Here is an 18294-nt window from a genome sequence, read left to right on the forward strand (position 1 = left end):
CTACACTAATTTGATTAAGAGCAAATTGTATAAATAAACTGTAAACTGTGTTGATATTTGTTTTTTACCATTAATATAATGTACTAGTAACAATCAATAATATATTAGTATAGTAGAATGCATTTGAAAGTATTTCAGCTAAAGATATGAAGACTTAGAAAGACATAAGTAAAAATAATTTGGTAAAGAGAGGTCTTCTTAATACAAAAGCTCCTTTCTGTGTTATGTGTTTTGTTTTGTCTGTTCTATGTTTGTTCGACGTGTCATGTCATTTAACTGGAAAAAAATAAAAATATTTTGAAAAATATATTAATTTAGTAAAGAGAGAACAAGGTTGTCTCTCTTGTTTTTAATGCAATTTCTTTGTGCTTTTTCTTTCTTTCTTTTGTTCTATTTATGTATATTTTTTCACTGTAATATAATGTACACTTGTAATTTAATATATCTTCTAGCATTTTTAAAAAAAATTCCTTTTCTGAGCAACAGTGTTTGGAGATTGCAGATAGACGCGAGCTGTCATGGATGTCACTTAGGTACACCCATACAACACCAACACTCCATGCCAATTCAAGGTGTTGGTTATTACCTATGAAGCCCTACATAGCTTAGGACCAGACTTTGTCTAGTTCAGTATTTCCCAAGCTTGGCAACTTGAAGATATCCGGACTTCAACTCCCAGAATTCCCCAGCCAGCATTCGCTGGCTGGGGAATTCTGGGAGTTGAAGTCCAAATATCTTCAAGTTGCCAAGGTTGGGAAACACTGGTCTAGTTGACAGGACCTGGAGAAGGCCAACTCTGTGGGACCTGACCAGTCGCTGGGACTCATGAGGCAGAAGGCGGTCTCGCAAATATATATTTATTATTTATTTATTAGATTTGTATGCCGCCCTTCTCCAAAGACTCGGGGCGGCTAACAACAATAAAAAAGACAATGTAAACAAATCTAATATTAAAAATAATCTAAGAAACCCCAATTTAAAGAACCAATCATACATACAAACATACCATGTATAAATTCTATAAGCCTAGGGGGGAAGGGAAAATTTCAATTCCCCCATGCCTGACGACAGAGGTGGGTTTTAAGGAGCTTGCAAAAGGCAAGGAGGGTGGGGGCAACTCTGATATCTGGGGGGAGTTGGTTCCAGAAAGTCGGGGCAGCCACAGAGAAGGCTCTTCCCCTGCGTCCCGCCAGACGACATTGTTTAGTTGACGGGACCCGGAGAAGGCCAACTCTGTGGGACCTAACTAGCCGCTGGGATTTGTGCAGCAGAAGGCGGTTCCGGAGATATTCTGGTCCGATGCCATGAAGGGCTTTATAGGTCATAACCAACACTTTGAATTGTGCTCGGAAACCAATTGGTAGCCAATGCAGTCCGCAGAGTGCTGGAGAGACGCGAACGGGTCCCTTGACTGCTCGCGCGGCTGCGTTCTGCACAATTTGTAGTTTTCGAACACTCTTCAAAGGTAGAGTTACAGGTGTAATGCTCACTTTCGCAGAGGAACCGCTGGATTGCCTCGGTGCCCGCATTGCAGACCTCCTTTGGAGGGTAGACCATTGCCACAGCATCCAGGGACAAAGTCTGCAAGAGAGGAAAACACACACGTCCAGCAGCTGCCTTTCAACTGCATGAAGCTAGGGCTGAAATGTTTGCAAAGGGCGGCGAATATCTGCAGCTTATTATTATTATTATGTCAGTAGAACACAGCAAACGAGATCACTATGCTGGATTTCGTATTTCATCACCAGTCGGGCGCTTCCCAAGCACCTAGGACTGCATGATGTAGCGGCAAATTATGTGTGCTGATCCCAGTAAAGCGGCCTTTTGCAATTGACAGATGGAGATTTTGTCAATTCCGATGGTTTTCAAATGTCCGCTGAGATCCTTTGCCACTGCGCCCAGCGTGCCAATTACCACTGGGACCACTTTCACTGGCTTATGCCAGAGTCGTTGCAGCTCGATTTTTAGATGTTTGTATTTCACTAATTTCTCTAGCTGCTTCTCCTCAATTCTGCTGTCTCCTGGGATTGTGATGTCGATGATCCATACTTTCTTTTTCTCCACAATCAGGATGTCAGGTGTGTTATGCTTCAGAATTCGGTCAGTCTGAAGTCAGACATCCCACAGTAGCTTTGCTTGCTCATTTTCGACCACTTTTTCTGGCTTATGATCCCACCAGTTGTTTGCCACTGGTAAATGGTAGTTCCGGCACAAGTTCCAGTGCATTATTATTATTATTATTATTATTATTATTATTATTATTATTATTTATTAGATTTGTATGCCGCCCCTCTCCATACAATTGTCATGGAAGATGGGGGTTGTGGGGGTGTTTCGTTGCAGGAAGGTTTCCTAACATTTTGTTACCAGGCAGAGTAACATGTTCAGTGAAGGTTAGGTGAAGTTTCTTTGTTCTTCTGTTTATAGAAACATAGAAAATTGACGGCAAAAAAAGAACCCATGGTCTATCTAGTCTACCCTTATACTGTTTCCTGTATTTTATCCTAGGATGGATCTATGTTTATCCCAGGCATGTGGATTCACCAACCACGTCTGCTGGAGGTTTGTTCCAAGCATCTACTACTCTTTCAGTAAAATAATATTTTCTCATGTTGCTTCTGATCTTTCCCCCAACTAACCTCAGATTGTGGCCCCTTGTTCTTGTGTTCACTTTCCTATTAAAAACACTTCCGTCCTGAACCTTATTTAACCCTTTAACGTATTTAAATATTTTGATCATATCCTCCCTTTCCCTTCTGTCCTCCAGACTCTACAAATTGAGTTCATTCAGTCTTTCCTGATATGCTTTATGCTTAAGACCTTCCACTATTTTTCTAGCCGGTCTTTGGACCCGTCCAATTTGATCCATATCTTTTTGTAGGTGAGGTCTCCAGAACTGAGCACAGTATTCCAAATGGGGTCTTACCAGTGCTCTATACAGCGGGATCACAGCAACCCTCTTCCTGCTTGTTATACCTCTAGCTATGCAGCCAAGCATTCTACTTGCTTTCCCTTCCGCCTGACTGCACTGTTCACCCATTTGGAGACTGTCGGAAATCACAACCCCTAAATCCTTACAAGGAAAGAAAACCATCTAGACTGACCAACCAACCAACCACCTTTTCTTCCGACGGTTGCCAAATTTGAGGACGGGTAAGAATGACGGCCTAAGCGACTTTAAGCCGTGCGCCTATATTTTGCAACGTTACCTCCAAGGTTCGGATGTGAGCTAGCGTCTGCGGCAACTCCTGCACCGAATTTTCACTGATGTCCAGCGTCCGCAAACTCTGCAGGCCCTCCAAAGTGGACGGCAATTTCTTGAGCTTGTTGCCTGCAAAGTGGAAAGTAGAAGCGTCTGTCACGTCAGGCCCAAGAACTCTGTTCTAATTTGAGCATTGCAACTTCAAACCGTTGTTAGAAGCAAAAAAGTGGTCGAGTCAAAAATGACCTGTATTTTAATATAGCAGAGGTCTAAACCACTTACAATATTCATGCACTTAGATACAGGGGGTTGGTTATATCAAGCTGCATATTAACTGTACTTTTGTACTGGTTGGTCATTTCCCTCCTGAACCCTATTTAACCCTTTAACATATTTAAATGTTTTGATCATATCCCCCCTTTCCCTTCTGTCCTCCAGACAATACAGATGGAGTTCATGAAGTCTTTCCTGATAAGCTTTATGCTTAAGACCTTCCACCATTTTTGTAGCCCGTCTTTGGACCTGTTTGATGTTATCAATATCTTTTTGTAGGTGAGGTCTACAAAAGTTTTTTCAATCTTTTCCCCCTGCCTCCCCCAAAAAACGTAAATTAAAATCAAAGTTGTCATCATTTCCAGGTACACGCGAACCCTGCTTTGCCATACCTTTCAAGTTCAGCGTCTGAAGCTGACCGAGATCCCCGATGGAGTCTGGAAGAGCTTTTAAAATGTTCTTTTCTACGTTCAAAACCTACCAAGGACAGAAACAAAAGGGGACAAAAACCCCCGTCTTGAACCTAGCATGTTGAATCCACCCCGCGCGATCTGTAAAAACCTCGGTCAAATGTGCAAATACTGAAACCACATCGAAAGAGAGAGAAAGGACCACGTTGGTTCCTGAACCTGCCAATGTTGTGGTCTGCCAACAGCCAGAAGCAGCAGATTTGGACAGTAAGGAGGTTGGAGAGAATAATAATAATAATAATTTATTAGATTTGTATGCCGCCCCTCTCCGCAGACTCGGGGTGGCCATTCCTAGAGTCTGGGTAAGGCCCTGATAAACTTATTTTATTTTATTAATTTTATTTATCAGATTTGTATGCCGCCCCTCTCCGTAGACTCGAGGCAGCTAACAACAATAATAAGACAATATAAACAAATCTAATATTTAAGTTAATTTAAAAAACCCAATTTAAGAAACCAATCATACATACAGATATACCATGCATAAATTTTATAAGCCTAGGGGGAAGGGAAAGTCTCTATTTCCCCATGCCTGACGACAGAGGTGGGTTTTAAGGAGCTTACGAAAGGCAAGGAGGGTGGGGGCAACTCTGATATCTGGGGGGAGTTGGTTCCAAAAGGTCGGGGCTGCCACAGAGAAGGCTCTTCCCCTGGGTCCCGCCAAACTACATTGTTTAGTTGACGGGACCCAGAGAAGGCCCACTCTGTGAGACCTAACTGGTCGCTGGGATTCGTGCGGCAGAAGGCGGTCCCGGAGATATTCTGGTCCGATGCCATGAAGGGCTTTAAAGGTCATAACCAACACTTTGAATTGTGACCAGAAACTGATTGGCAACCAATGCAGACTGCGGAGTGTTGGTGTAACATGGGCATATTTAGGAAAGCCCATGATAGCTCTCGCAGCTGCATTCTGCACGATCTGAAGTTTCTGAACACTTTTCAAAGGTAGCCCCATGTAGAGAGCATTACAGCAGTCGAACCTCGAGGTGATGAGGGCATGAGTGACTGTGAGCAGTGACTCCCGGTCCAAATAGGGCCGCAACTGGTGCACCAGGCAAACCTGGGCAAACGCCCCCCTTGCCACAGCTGAAAGATGCTCTACATCTGAGGCAGAGATGGGCCAGGGCTGTCTGCCAGTTATCCGCTGCCTCCGGAATCAGAGTTCCTAGTGTGTGCATGCGCGGAGTTGCCAGAATGAAGGGAACAGCTGAGGAACAAGGGTCGACTTGGGAGTAAGGCCACAGGTGGACGGTGAATGGCCCCTCCCATAGGAAATAAAAGAGGAGCGAAAGCGAAGATGTGTTTACAGGAGACACTTAGTTCATTCCTGTACTCCTGCCAAGTATTGCGGGCATCTGAAAGATGTCAGCCTGGCCACTTTCCAAGGAGTGATAATTGCCGGTAATTGTGAATTCTCTTGAAAGGCTGTGGGAGAGGAAAGGCTTTGCTGGAGAGAAATCCACTGTACATTAAACCAGTGTTTTTCAACCAGTGTGCCGCGAGACATGGTCAGGTGTACCGCGAAGCTCAGAGAGAAAGAAAGCAAGAGAGAGAGAAAGAAAGCAAGAGAGAAAGAAAGCAAGAGAGAAAGAGCAAGAGAGAGAACAAGAGAGAAAGAAAGAAAGAGAGAGAGAAAGAGAACAAGAGAGAAAGAAAGCAAGAAAGAGAGAGAGAGAGAAAGAGAACAAGAGAGAAAGAAAGCAAGAGAGAGAGAAAGAGAACAAGAGAGAAAGAAAGCAAGAGAGAGAGAGAAAGAGAACAAGAGAGAAAGAAAGCAAGAGAGAAAGAGAACAAGAGAAAGAAAGAGAGAAAGAGAGAGAGAACAGAGAGAAAGAAAGCAAGAAAGAGAGAGAGAGAGAGAAAGAGAACAAGAGAGAAAGAAAGCAAGAGAGAGAGAAAGAGAACAAGAGAAAGAAAGAGAGAAAGAGAGAGAGAAGAGAGAGAAAGAAAGCAAGGGAGAGAAAGAGAGGGAGAGAGAAAGAGAGCAAAAAAGAGAGGAAGGAAGAGAAAGAAAGAGAAATGGAGCGAGAGAGAAAGAAAGAGGAAGGAAGGGAGAGAAAGAGGGAGGGAGAAAGAAATAGAGCGAAAGGGAGGAAGAGAGAGAGATAATTTTTTTGTCCAAACTTTTTTTAGGCTCCTCCCCCCCCCCCCCCCCCCCGCTCAATGTGCCCCAGGGTTTTGTAAATGTAAAAAATGTGCCGCGGCTCAAAAAAGGTTGAAAATCACTGCATTAAACAAAAGAGGTTTGATCGGGGCGAGGAATCTGCTCCGTGGTTTGGGAAAAGCCCAAGTTAGACAAGCCAAGAGATTCCCGAGCGTCCAGCTTTTCTGTACCTGCAGAGAAATCAACTGGCCGATATCTGCGGGAAGGGAGGTCAGCTGGTTGTCATGGAGATCTAAAACCTGGAAGAGGAGAAGAAAGACATCTGTAACAATCCACTCCCAAGTGCAGAGATGATTCCGGATCTTAGCAAGCTCTCAGCCAACCGTGGATGAAAAGAACGGGAAATCACCTTTACTGTTACAAGGTTAGAGATGCTGCAGGATTTGGGGACGAGAGACGTCAAAAGATTCGTGTGGACGATCAGCACCTGAAAGAGAAAACAACAGACTGACAGCTGACCCGGAAACTGAGAGAGTAGTTAAAGTGAGTTATCTGAAAGTACAAATGAAAGAATTTGACAGAAGAGATTGAGATATGAAATACACTGCTCAAAAAATAAAAAGAAAGGGAACGCTCAAATAACACCTCCTAGAATTGAATGAATGCAATATTCTCATTGAATATTTAATTTGCACCACTATTCCATTTGCACAAGAGCATGTGAAATTGATTGCCGATCAGTGTTGCTTCCTAAGTGGACTGTTTGATTTAAGAGAATTTTGATTTACTTGTGTTGTGGTTAGCTCTGGCCCAGCTCCTGCCCCAAGGACTGTGGATGTGGGGGAGACATCCACATGCTGCAGGCCTGTTTTACCCCCGGTGGAATCTGCTGGTGAAGGCTCCTCTGACCAAGAAGACATGAGTGACAGGGAAGAGGAGAGTGGGGCAGACAGCTCAGAAGGAGATCAATTATCTAGCTCCTCCTTGGATTCGGAACAAGAGTTAATGATACAGCCACGCATGCGGAGAGCGATGCATAGGCAGCAACAACTGAGAGATTATTATCAAAGAAAATGAGGCCACCTGTGGTTGGGTGGGGCTGTGGTCATTAGTGAGGCTGCTATAAAGAGCAGCCTGTGGGTTTGGCCATTGTGGAGGATTATCTGATCGTTGTATTTCGTGACTGCTTTGCTGACTTTGACCTTTTGTGTGCTGATATTTCCCCGCTTTGAAACTAAACCAGAGCAAAGTGTGTTTCACTTTGTGAAAGAAGAAGGACTGTGAATTGCCTCACAGCTGCAAGCTAGGTATCTCAGAACTGATAAGGGACTTGTACAAATTACCAGTTTGTTTGGAGACCAGTGCTCTTTGCTATACCAAAAGAGGGCTTGGTTTAAGTGAATTTCCATTATAAAGAACATTGTTTTGAATTTTCAAATGTGTGTGTGTCTGAAATTTGTACCTGTGAATTTTTGGGAGGAGTCTACCAGAGAGCCCGACAGAACATATGTGTGTGTGTGTATCACATGTTTTTGTATATATTTATATATATATATAGGCATTGCATCTTGAGCTAAAATTTCATCTTCTTCCTTACCTTCTTCTGCAATACTCTGCAGGTTGCAAAGGCACCATAGGGAAGCTTAAAAAAAAGATAAATACAATTTTGGGTGAGACGGAAGCCATCAGAACCATTCACGAAGCATTCGAATAAAGTTCTGATCCAGGCCTAATTTAAAATAGATCCCCCTCCCCGCCCCCCAGGTTCGAAATGAATCCTGTGTGGCATTTCCTTAAGTGGAAATTTCCAATTCTGCATCAAGGATCTTTTTTGCTTAAAGCTGCCAGTCGATTCTCATCAGATGCAAATTGGGTTTATTTTGCCTATTGGCAATTGGCTGTTTTTAACCTTTTGATAGCAAAATCCGCAGAGGCGATTCTCTCAGGAGACAAACCCGCCGTATGGGTGACCCTCGACTTAAAACCGTTTGCTTAGAAGCCGTTCGAAGTTACAACAGGTTGAATGAGGACAGGAACTCATGCTTACAAACCACTGCAGGGTCCCCAAGGCTCTGTGGTCAAAATTTGGACGTGCCTTGACAACCTTTGTTGTCACTGCGACCCCCGATTGCATCCCTCCCAGATGGCTTCCGATGTGCAAACACAATGAAAGAAGTCAATAGATTGGCTTAACAACCCCTGAATTAGCCAAACCATTGTGGAAAATGTCATAAAAACCAGGCAAGTCAGGGTACCTCCGGAACCGCCTGCAATCGCACGAATCCCAGCGACCGATAAGGTCCTACAGAGTTGGCCTTCTCCAGGTCCCGTCGACTAAACAATGTCGTTTGGCGGCCCCCAGGGGAAGAGCCTTCTCTGTGGCAGCCCCAGCCCTCTGGAATCAACTCCCCCCGGAGATTTGAACTGCCCCCACACTCCTTTCGTAAATTACTCAAGACCCATCTATACCGCCAGGCATGGGGGAGTTGAGACACCTTTCCCCCAGGCTTTTTTAAATATTTATGTTTGTGTATGTATATGTTGTTTGCTTTTTTAAATATGATAGAGTTTTATGTGTTTTTTAATATTGGATTTGTTTTTATTATTGTTGTGAGCCGCCCCGAGTCTTCGGAGAGGGGCGGCATACAAATCTAATAAATTGAATTGAATTAACAGATTCCTTGCTTAGCAATGGAAATTCTGGTCCCAATTACGGTCGAAAGTCGAGGACTCTAGAACACTCTAAGGAAGTCATGTTTCTGCCCTCAGGTGTCTAAAAATCAGGCTCAACTGAAAAATTAAGATGACCACAAAGTCTTCCAAACCAGGGTCTCCAACCTTGGCAACTCGAAGACTTTGTGGGCCCAGAAAAGCAAAGCTGGCTGAGGAATTTTGGGAGTCATGAACATGATTTCAAGTTGCCAAGGTTGGAGACCCTTGTGGTTATAAAGTTCCCCCTCCTAAGAGTTAGCCATCATTCGGGCAACGTCAGGAACCAGAAATGGAGAGAATCTTACCTCAGAAAGTTCACATTTGGAGATATCAAGGATATCATCCGCTCCGGCTTCTTTGGCCTGTTGAAAAAATGAGCAGGTGAGTTTTATTGGCTGCAAAAGGCTCAAATTCGTCTTCACCTTCAGCTTCTACCGAACTAAAGTATAAACTGGATAGGAAAGAGGTGGAACTGGAGCAATATTGGCATCTCCGGTTGAGTTTCCCAAGTATGGAGAACTGAACTTTTGTTCTTCAACGCTTTCCTTGGGAGTCTCTGGTAAACAAACCTGGTTGGCTCTTCTATGCTTTGTGGACTTCAACTCCCAGAATTCTTGAGCCAATCATGCTAGCTCAGGAATTCTGGGAGTTGAAGTCCACCTGTCATAGAAGAGCCAACTTTGCCTATTCCTGGTCTGGGTTATTGACTGGACGTCTGCCCCTACCACATCTACTCTGCCACACAAATCCCAGCGACCAGTTAGGTCCCACAGAGTGGGCCTTCTCCGGGTCCCGTCAACTAAACAATGTCGCTTGGCGGGGCCCAGGGGAAGAGCCTTCTCTGTGGCGGCCCCGGCCCTCTGGAACCAACTCCCCCCTGAGATTAGAATTGCCCCCACCCTCCTTGCCTTTCGTAAGCTCCTCAAAACCCATCTCTGCCACCAGGCATGGGGGAACTGAGATACTCTTCCCCCTAGGCCTCTACAATTTTATGCATGGTATATGTGTATGTATGTTTGGTTTTTATAATAATGGGTTTTTAACTGTTTTTAGTATTGGATTATTATTATATGCTGTTTTATTACTGTTGTTAGCCGCCCCGAGTCTGCGGAGAGGGGCGGCATATAAATCCAATAAATAAATAAATTCTGGGAGTTGAAGTCCACATGTCATAGAAGAGCCAACTTTGCCTATTCCTGCTCTGGGTTATTGATTGGACGTCTGCCCCTACCACATATACTCTGTATAAGTTTGTTTTAGGAATACAGCGATCCCTCATTTTTCGCAGGGGATGCCTTCCAAGACCATCCATGAAAAACAAATTTCCATGAAGTAGAGGAAATATATTTTTTTATGTATTTAATTAACCAATATTTGGACTTTTAAAACCCACCCTTTGCATTAAACAGTCATTCTATAATGTTTCTTAGCTGGAACTACATATGATATCCTACCAGTTTCTTTAGTAGTACTGTAGAAGGATTTTATGTATTTTTAATGAATTTAAAATTTTCAATGGATTTAAGCCCACTTTGAAAACCCGTGAAGTCGCGAATCCGCAAAAGATGAACCGTGAAGTAGCGAGGGATTACTGTATTACAAAGGATTCCTTGGCATTCTAACAGTAACTTAGAGTAGTGTTTCCCAACCGTGGCCACTTGAAGATATCTGGACTTCAACTCCCAGAATTCCCCAGCCAGCATTCGCTGGCTGGGGAATTCTGGGAGTTGAAGTCCACATATCTTCAAGTGGCCAAGGATGGGAAACACTGACTTAGAGAGAGCAGCGGTCAACGGTGGTTCCCAAGGGCTCTATTCCACCTCAAAGACCAGGACATAGAAACATAGAAGACTGACGGCAGAAAAAGACCTCATGGTCTATCTAGTCTGGCCTTATACTATTTTCTGTATTCTATCCTAGGATGAATCTATGTCTATCCCAGGCATGTTTAAATTCAGTCACTGTGGATTTACCAACCACGTCCGCTGGAAGTTTGTTCCAAGGATCTACTACTCTTTCAGTAATATAATATTTTCTCACGTTACTTCTGATCTTTCCCCCAACTAACTTCAGATTATGTCCCCTTGTTCTTGTGTTCACTTTCCTATTAAAAACACTTCCCTCCTGAACCTTATTTAACCCTTTGACATATTTAAATGTTTCAATCACGTCCCCAAGAGAAGACTTCTAGTTTGGTCCATCAGGAAGCTTCTGAGAAACGTCTTCTAACAACCTTACAACCTGAGCAAGGTTCCTGACAGAGCGACGGGGTATATACAGTGATACCTTGTCTTACAAACTTAATTGGTTCCAGGATCAGGTTCTTAAGGTGAAAAGTTTGTAAGACGAAGCAATGTTTCCCATAGGAATCAATGGAAAAGCGATTAATGCGTGCAAGCCCAAAATTCAACCCTTTTGCCAGCTGAAGCGCCCGTTTTTGCGCTGCTGGGATTCCCCTGAGGTTCCCCTCCATAACAAACCCCACCTCTGGACGTCTGTGTTTTTGCGATGCTGCAGGAGAATCCCCGCATTGCAAAAACGAGCGCTTCGCTGACAACGGAAGTCTGGAGGTGGGATTTCCCAGCGAAAGGAGCATCAGTGAAATCGCAGCATCGCAAAAACACCAAAGTCCTCGAAACCCATCTCCGGACCTCTGTGTTTTTGCGATGCTGCGATTTCACTGAGGCTCCCCTCACTGGGAAACCCCACCTCCGAACTTCTGTTGCCAGCGAAGCACCCATTTTTGCACTGCTGGGATTCCCCTGCTGGGATTCCCCTGCTGGGATTCCCCTGCAGCATCACAAAAACACGGAAGTCCAGAGGTGGGGTTTCCCATGGAGGGGAGCCTCAGGGGAATTCCCAGCAGCGCAAAAATGGGTGCTTCGCTGGCAATGGAAGTCCGGAGGTGGGGCATCCCAGCAGCGGCGGTGGGTTTGTAAGGTGAAAATAGTTTGTAAGAAGAGGCATCACTGTATTCAGCACCGGGTTGCCTTCCCACGACTTACAAGACACATTTGGTATTCCAGGCGCTTCCGGGCTTCGCTGCTGGCCTTCCTTTTCCGAAAGAAGAGCAACATCTTGCCTCCTGTCTCCATATTATTATCCCAGTTCAGTAGAAAAGGCAGGTGCGACAGGACGAGGGTGGGAACCTGAACAACAGGAAGATCACGGTTACATCCCAGATCAAGTCATCCAGAGGTTGGCCTGCTCAGCAGGTTCTACCTACCGCACCCCGGAAAACGAACATCTTGGCAACTTATCTTTGACACCCCACTGTCTTCAATTAGAGTCCCTGCAGTCGCTGTTACATAGAACAGTGTTTCCCAACCTTGGCAACTTGAAGATATTTGGACTTCAACTCCCAGAATTCCCCAGCCAGCAAATGCTGGCTGGGGAATTCTAGGAGTTATTATTATTACTGTATTATTATTTATTAGATTTGTATGCCACCCCTCTCCGCAGACCTCGGGGCGGCTCACAACACAATAAAAACAGTTTATAACAAATCTAATAATTTACAGTTTAAAATATTAAAAAAACCCATTATTAAACAGACATACACACAAGCATGCCATACATAAATTGTATAGGCCCGGGGGAGATATCTCAGTTCCCCCATGCCTGACAACAAAGGTGGGTTTTAAGGAGTTTGCGAAAGGTGAGGACAGTAGGGGCAGTTCTAATCTCTGGGGGGAGCTGGTTCCAGAGAGTCGGGGCCGCCACAGAGAAGGCTCTTCCCCTGGGGCCTGCCAACCGACATTGTTTAGTTGACAGGACACGGAGAAGGCCCACTCTGTGGGACCTGATCGGTCGCTGGGATTTGTGCGGCAAAAGGCGGTCTCGGAGATATTCTGGTCCAATGCCATGAAGGGCTTTATAGGTCATAACCAACACTTTGAATTGTGACCGGAAATTGATCGGCAACCAATGCAGACTGAGGAGTGTTGGTGTAACATGGGCATACCTAGGGAAGCCCATGACTGCTCTCGCAGCTGCATTCTGCACAATCTGAAGTTTCCGAACACTTTTCAAAGGTAGCCCCATGTAGAGAGCATTACAGTAGTTGAAGTCCAGATATCTTCAAGTTGCCAAGGTTGGGAAACACTGACATAGAAACATAGAAGATTGACGGCAGAAAAAGACCTCCAGGTCCATCTAGTCTGCCCTTATACTATTTCCTGTGTTTTATGTTAGGATGGATCTGTGTTTATCCCAGGCATGTTTAAATTCATTGACTGTGGATTTAACAACCATGTCTGCTTGAAGTTTGTTCCAACTATCTACTACTCTTTCAGTAAAATAATATTTTCTCATGTTGCTTTTGATCGTTGCCCCAGCTAACCTCAGATTGTGCCCATCTGTTGGACACAAATCCCCATCAGCCCCAGCTTAGAGACCGTCATGGTTTATTACCAATATGGGTGGAGAGGCCCGATCCCCCCCAAAAATAAATAAAAGTCATTGTGTAATTATTAACCCCTAAAGCTGCATTAAAGAAAGATAATCACAGAAAAAATCTATTGAGGAGATCGCTAAGAGTAGTTGTGAGTTTAATTGAACTTTTTTCAAAGTCCCAAGTGACCATGACCCAATTCACAGGCAACTTAAAGCCATATTATTATTTCTGCACTTTAATATCTCTACTACACGGCCAAGACACCCCAAGGAGATCAAAGAATGCAGTTTTCATGGAACAGCTACTGTAAAAAACTGCCTGAAGACACAAATCAAATTTCAGAGGATTGCCAGAGATGTCCCAATCACTGATGCAGTGATATCATACAGTGTATACAATGGACGAAATCCAAATTTGTTAAAGACTACAACACCCGAGGGTGTGGATTTTTTGGGGAGAGGCTGGGAAATTTCCTGGCTTCCTCACCTACAAAACCTCCCAGAATGAAGAAAAACAGCCAGAAGCCTTTCCCCTTTCAAAATAGGTTTGTTTGCGGGATTTTAATTTAAAGTGGGGTGAAGAATAATTTTTTAAAAACCATTATTATCAGACCTGTGAAAATTAATAGCTTCGAGGATATACCCACAAATTTGTATCTTTCTTTGCATTTATTGTTAATACACAAATACAGTACGTATACAAATACAAAGATATTTCACCAGAAGAGCCCTTCACTCCTCCACTCGAAACAGAATATCCTGCGAAAATAAACTAACAATCCTGGGCCTAGAAAGCCTAGAACTACGGTGCCTAAAACACGATTTGAGTATTGCCCACAAGATCATATGCTGCAACGTCCTACCGGTCAATGACTACTTCAGCTTCAACCGCAATAACATAACAGCATGCAACAGATTCAAACTTAATACAAACTGCTCCAAACTTGACTGTAAAAAATATGATTTCAACAATCAAGTTATCGAAGCATGGAACTCATTACCAGACTCAATTGTGTCAACCCCTAACCCCCATCACTTCTCCCTTAGACTCTCCACGATTGACCTCTCCAGGTTCCTAAGAGGCCAGTATGGGGTGTACATAAGTGCACTGGTGTGCCTTTCGTCCCCTGTCCAATTGTCTTTCCTTTCTTCCACCTATCTTATATATTTTCTTTCTTTCATATATCCTCTCCTCTAAGTTCACTCTCACCCTCATTTATATTAATTATCACATGTCTATCTTTCTTCCTATGTATTTGTGTATTGGACAAATGAATAAAATAAAATAAAAATTAAATGCTTTTTTGAGAAAAAAGAAATGATATGTATATGCACGGAACAAAATGCTTCCAGAGAGAATAAAAGCCAATGCATATTTATAGTCCTACATTATTTTAATATATCAATATTAACAGTGTTGTTTTTATGTTCGTTAGAACGTTATTCTTTAGTGACTGGACACACGAGGAAGTTGTCTCCGGTGCATAAGCTCTTAGTGTACAAACAAGCAACAAGTGATAAATCACAATCATAATCATAATAAACTACGCTCATCATAATTGTAAGTGATGGTCATAGGATGCTAAATAAGCCATCAGCATAACTCATACTAGGATACAAAAAGAAAGCAATACAAATCAAGATAGAAAAGAATAAAGTTATAGTCACAAGAGAGTAATGAAATAGGAAAGATGAGAGGCATAATGTAGTAATAGTAATTACTATTATTATACTACTAATAATACAGTGTTCCCTCGATTTTTGCGGGGGATGCGTTCCGAGACCGCCCGCGAAAGTCGAATTTCCGCGAAGTAGAGATGCGGAAGTAAATACACTATTTTTGGCTATGAACAGTATCACAAGCCTTCCCTTAACACTTTGAGCCCCTAAATTGCAATTTCCCATTCCTTTAGCAACCATTTAGATTATTACTCCCCATGTTTATTTATTAAAGTTTATTTTAAAAAATATTTATGAAAGGCAGACAAAAGCTTGGCGATGACATTTTATTATTTATTATTTGGATTTGTATGCCGCCCCTCTCCGAAGACTCGGGGCGGCTCACAACAAGTGAAAAAACAATCCAATACATAATCCAATTAATTAAAATATTAAAAGTTTTTAAAACCCCTATACTAACATACACACACACAAGCATACCATGTATAAATTCAGCGGGCCCATATGATGTCATCGGGTGGGAAAAACCATGGTATAGGGAAAAAACCTGCGAAGTATTTTTTAATTAATATTTTTGAAAAACCGTGGTACTGTATAGACTTTTCGCGAAGTTCGAACCCCGCGAAAATTGAGGGAACACTGTATACTACTATTATTAATAATAATAGTAATTCAACCCTGCTAAAAACAGTTACTGCTAACCTGCTTTCTAACCTGTATACTTCAAGAGGCTGTGAAAATATTTACTGACCCTGGACAGTAAAAATACTCTCAAAACAACGCTATAGAGCACGGCACACCAAGACAAGTAGACACAAGAAGAGTTTTTTTCCCAAATGGCATCACTCTGCTAAACAAATAATTCCTTCAACACTGTCAAACTATTTCCTAAGTCTGCACTATTATTAATCTTCCCATCATTATCATCACTCATCTCCTCCCATTAATGACTGCATGAAATCTTTTAATACCTCGGAAACAGAACGAATCCGTCATTTAGAAGTGACAAAGAACTGTGCCTTTAAGGGAGACACAGACAAACAATAAAATCAGTTGGAACAATGACATTGGCAGGACCTTGGCAATTAAAGACACGTCTGGCATTTGCAAACAAGCTTCTGTCTTTACTAAAAGTGTTTCATACCGCCGAGAATTACTGGGGTTGGGCAAGACAGATTTTTTTTTTAAAAAAAACCATCATTAATATTAGTTTAGTCGGAAAAGGCACTAGGGGAAAAAAATCCCCCTGAATTTTGTTCTATCATATTGATAGATAGATGATAGATAGATAGAAAGAAAGATAGAGATAGATAGATAGAGATAAATATATAAATATATATTGATATAGATAGATAGATAAATAGATACATATATATTGATAAAGATAGATAAATAGATAGATGAGATTTAGATAGATACAGTAGACAGACAGACAGATAGATGAGTTAGATAGATACAGTAGATGGATGGATGGATGGATGGTCTAGAGTTTAAAGCTATTCCCCAGGTTCAAATCCCGGTAAGGGCATGGCTAGTTGATGAGAGCTAAATAGCTTGAAATAGATCTATGCTAACTAGTCTCCCATCATTTTCATTATCAGCAAAAATATGTTACACATACATATATAGGAGTATGAGTAGAATAGAATTCTTTATTGGCCAAGTCTGATTGGACACACAAGGAATTTGTCTTTGGTTCAGATGTTTTCAGTGTACATAAAAGAAAAGATACATTTGTCAAGGATCGTGAGGTACAACACTTAATGATTGTCATAGGGGGTCAAATAAGCAACAAGGAAACAACCAATAAGGATACAATAATAAGGATACAAGCAACAAGTTAAAGTCCTACAGTCATTTGTGGGAGGAAATGGGTGATAGGAATGATGAGAAAAAACTAATAGTAATAGTAGTGCAGGCCTATGGTTAGCTGATGAGAGCTAAATAGCTTCAAATAGATCTATACTAGTTTCCCTTCCTTTTCATTATCAGCAAAAATATGCCATACATACATTATATACAGTATTATCTATCTATCTATCTATCTATCTATCTATCTATCTATCTATCTATCTATCTATCTATCTATCATATATATATATATATTTCCCCCAACTAACCTCAGATTGTGCCCCCTTGTTCTTGTGTTTCCTATTAAAAATCCTCCTGAACCTTATTTAACCCTTTCACATATTTAAATGTTTCCATCATGTCCCCCCTTTTCCTTCCGTCCTCCAGACTATACAGATGGAGTTCATGAAGTCTTTCCTGATATGTTTTGTGCTTCAGACCTTCCACCCTTTTTGTAGCCCACCTTTGGACCTGTTCAATTTTATCAATATCTTTTTGTAGGTGAGGTCTCCAACCATCCATCCATCCATCCATCCATCCATCCATCTATATATACATACATACATATGCTGTTGTGAGCTGCCCTGAGTCCTCGGAGAGGGGCAGCATACAAATCTAATAAATTACATATATATGTAGATTGTTCTGAGTTCAGGTTTTACCCCGTGTAATATTTTGAGCGCCTATGCGATGTTTCAGTGAAATCACATTCTATATATTCAAACTATATTCAAAGCAGCATGAAGCTAACAACTTCAGCCTGACGATGGCATACAAATCTAATAAACTATCATTCTATTTATTAAATAAAATAAATTACATTCCTTTCCAGCTACCCAGCTCATATGGATGACAGCTTTTCTTCTTAACCCCACTTGCTCTTGTCCCTAAATTAAATTGCAGACTCCCCCGTCCCCATTTTCTTACCTGCCAGGAATCCCCATGGCATGGGACTGAATGTCTTTCCAAGGGGAACACCTTGACTAAAAGTCCATCTCAGAGCCAGGGATCCAGGCAGAGGCTCAACAGGTGTAGCTGGATTTCTCGCCTGTCATGCCTGCAAGGAGGGAGGGAGGGAGGGCTGGTGAAAGGAGGGCCTGGCCACCAGAAGCCAAAGCTACTGCGATGATCTGGTTGTGGGCAGAAGAAGGAGAAAGAAACCCCAATGGCTAAATATAAAAATGCCGGAAATGCAAAGATCAGCTGGCTTAGCCACGCCCAGAAATGGAAGGAGGAGGGGGACTACCTGAAGAGCGGCCACGCCCCCTCCCTTGGATTCCACGCCCCAGGGCTTTGGAAGGGGGGAAGAGGAGCCAAGCCCCGCCCACCTGGCTGAGATTGTCCCTCCCCGCGGCCCGTACTTACTGCCTCATCCATCAGATGAGGGGGGGGGAAACTAGGCTCGGTCAAAGCCGACCCCCTTTTCCTTTTCTTTTTCCCGCTCCCTCCATGACACTCGTCCCGGGAAGCTGCCGCGTTGCCCCCTTCTCGCGGCCGCTAAGAAAACAACGGCCCCTTCCAAAAGATTTGGCTGCTTCACCCGGCGCCGGTGCCCTTAGCAGCCATGGCGGCGCAGAGTCGCAAGTCTCGCGAGGTTTTGGACGGGG

The 18294-nt window shown here is 42.9% G+C and overlaps 1 protein-coding gene across 2 annotated transcripts in view; it reads right to left on the minus strand.

The window, feature by feature from the left end:
• LRSAM1 (leucine rich repeat and sterile alpha motif containing 1) overlaps positions 1–18281 on the minus strand; it is a 45371-nt gene extending 27090 nt beyond the window's left edge. The window contains exons 1-10 of one of the 2 annotated variants that reach the window (XM_070758521.1): positions 18053–18281; positions 17615–17744; positions 11767–11910; positions 9067–9123; positions 7647–7691; positions 6459–6536; positions 6280–6348; positions 3868–3952; positions 3210–3331; positions 1491–1581 (exon numbers count right to left, since the gene is read on the minus strand). In XM_070758521.1, the coding sequence (XP_070614622.1) occupies positions 1491–1581; positions 3210–3331; positions 3868–3952; positions 6280–6348; positions 6459–6536; positions 7647–7691; positions 9067–9123; positions 11767–11856 (637 nt within the window). In that variant the 5' untranslated portion in view covers positions 11857–11910; positions 17615–17744; positions 18053–18281. Of the gene's footprint in view, positions 1–1490; positions 1582–3209; positions 3332–3867; positions 3953–6279; positions 6349–6458; positions 6537–7646; positions 7692–9066; positions 9124–11766; positions 11911–17614; positions 17745–18052 lie in introns of those variants that run through there. The other variant, XM_070758523.1, reaches the window with a different exon arrangement.
• Between the last annotated feature and the right edge of the window lie 13 nt (positions 18282–18294).

Source organism: Erythrolamprus reginae, chromosome 8 (genome assembly GCF_031021105.1).
Source record: "Erythrolamprus reginae isolate rEryReg1 chromosome 8, rEryReg1.hap1, whole genome shotgun sequence".
Taxonomy (NCBI): Eukaryota; Metazoa; Chordata; class Lepidosauria; order Squamata; family Dipsadidae; genus Erythrolamprus; species Erythrolamprus reginae.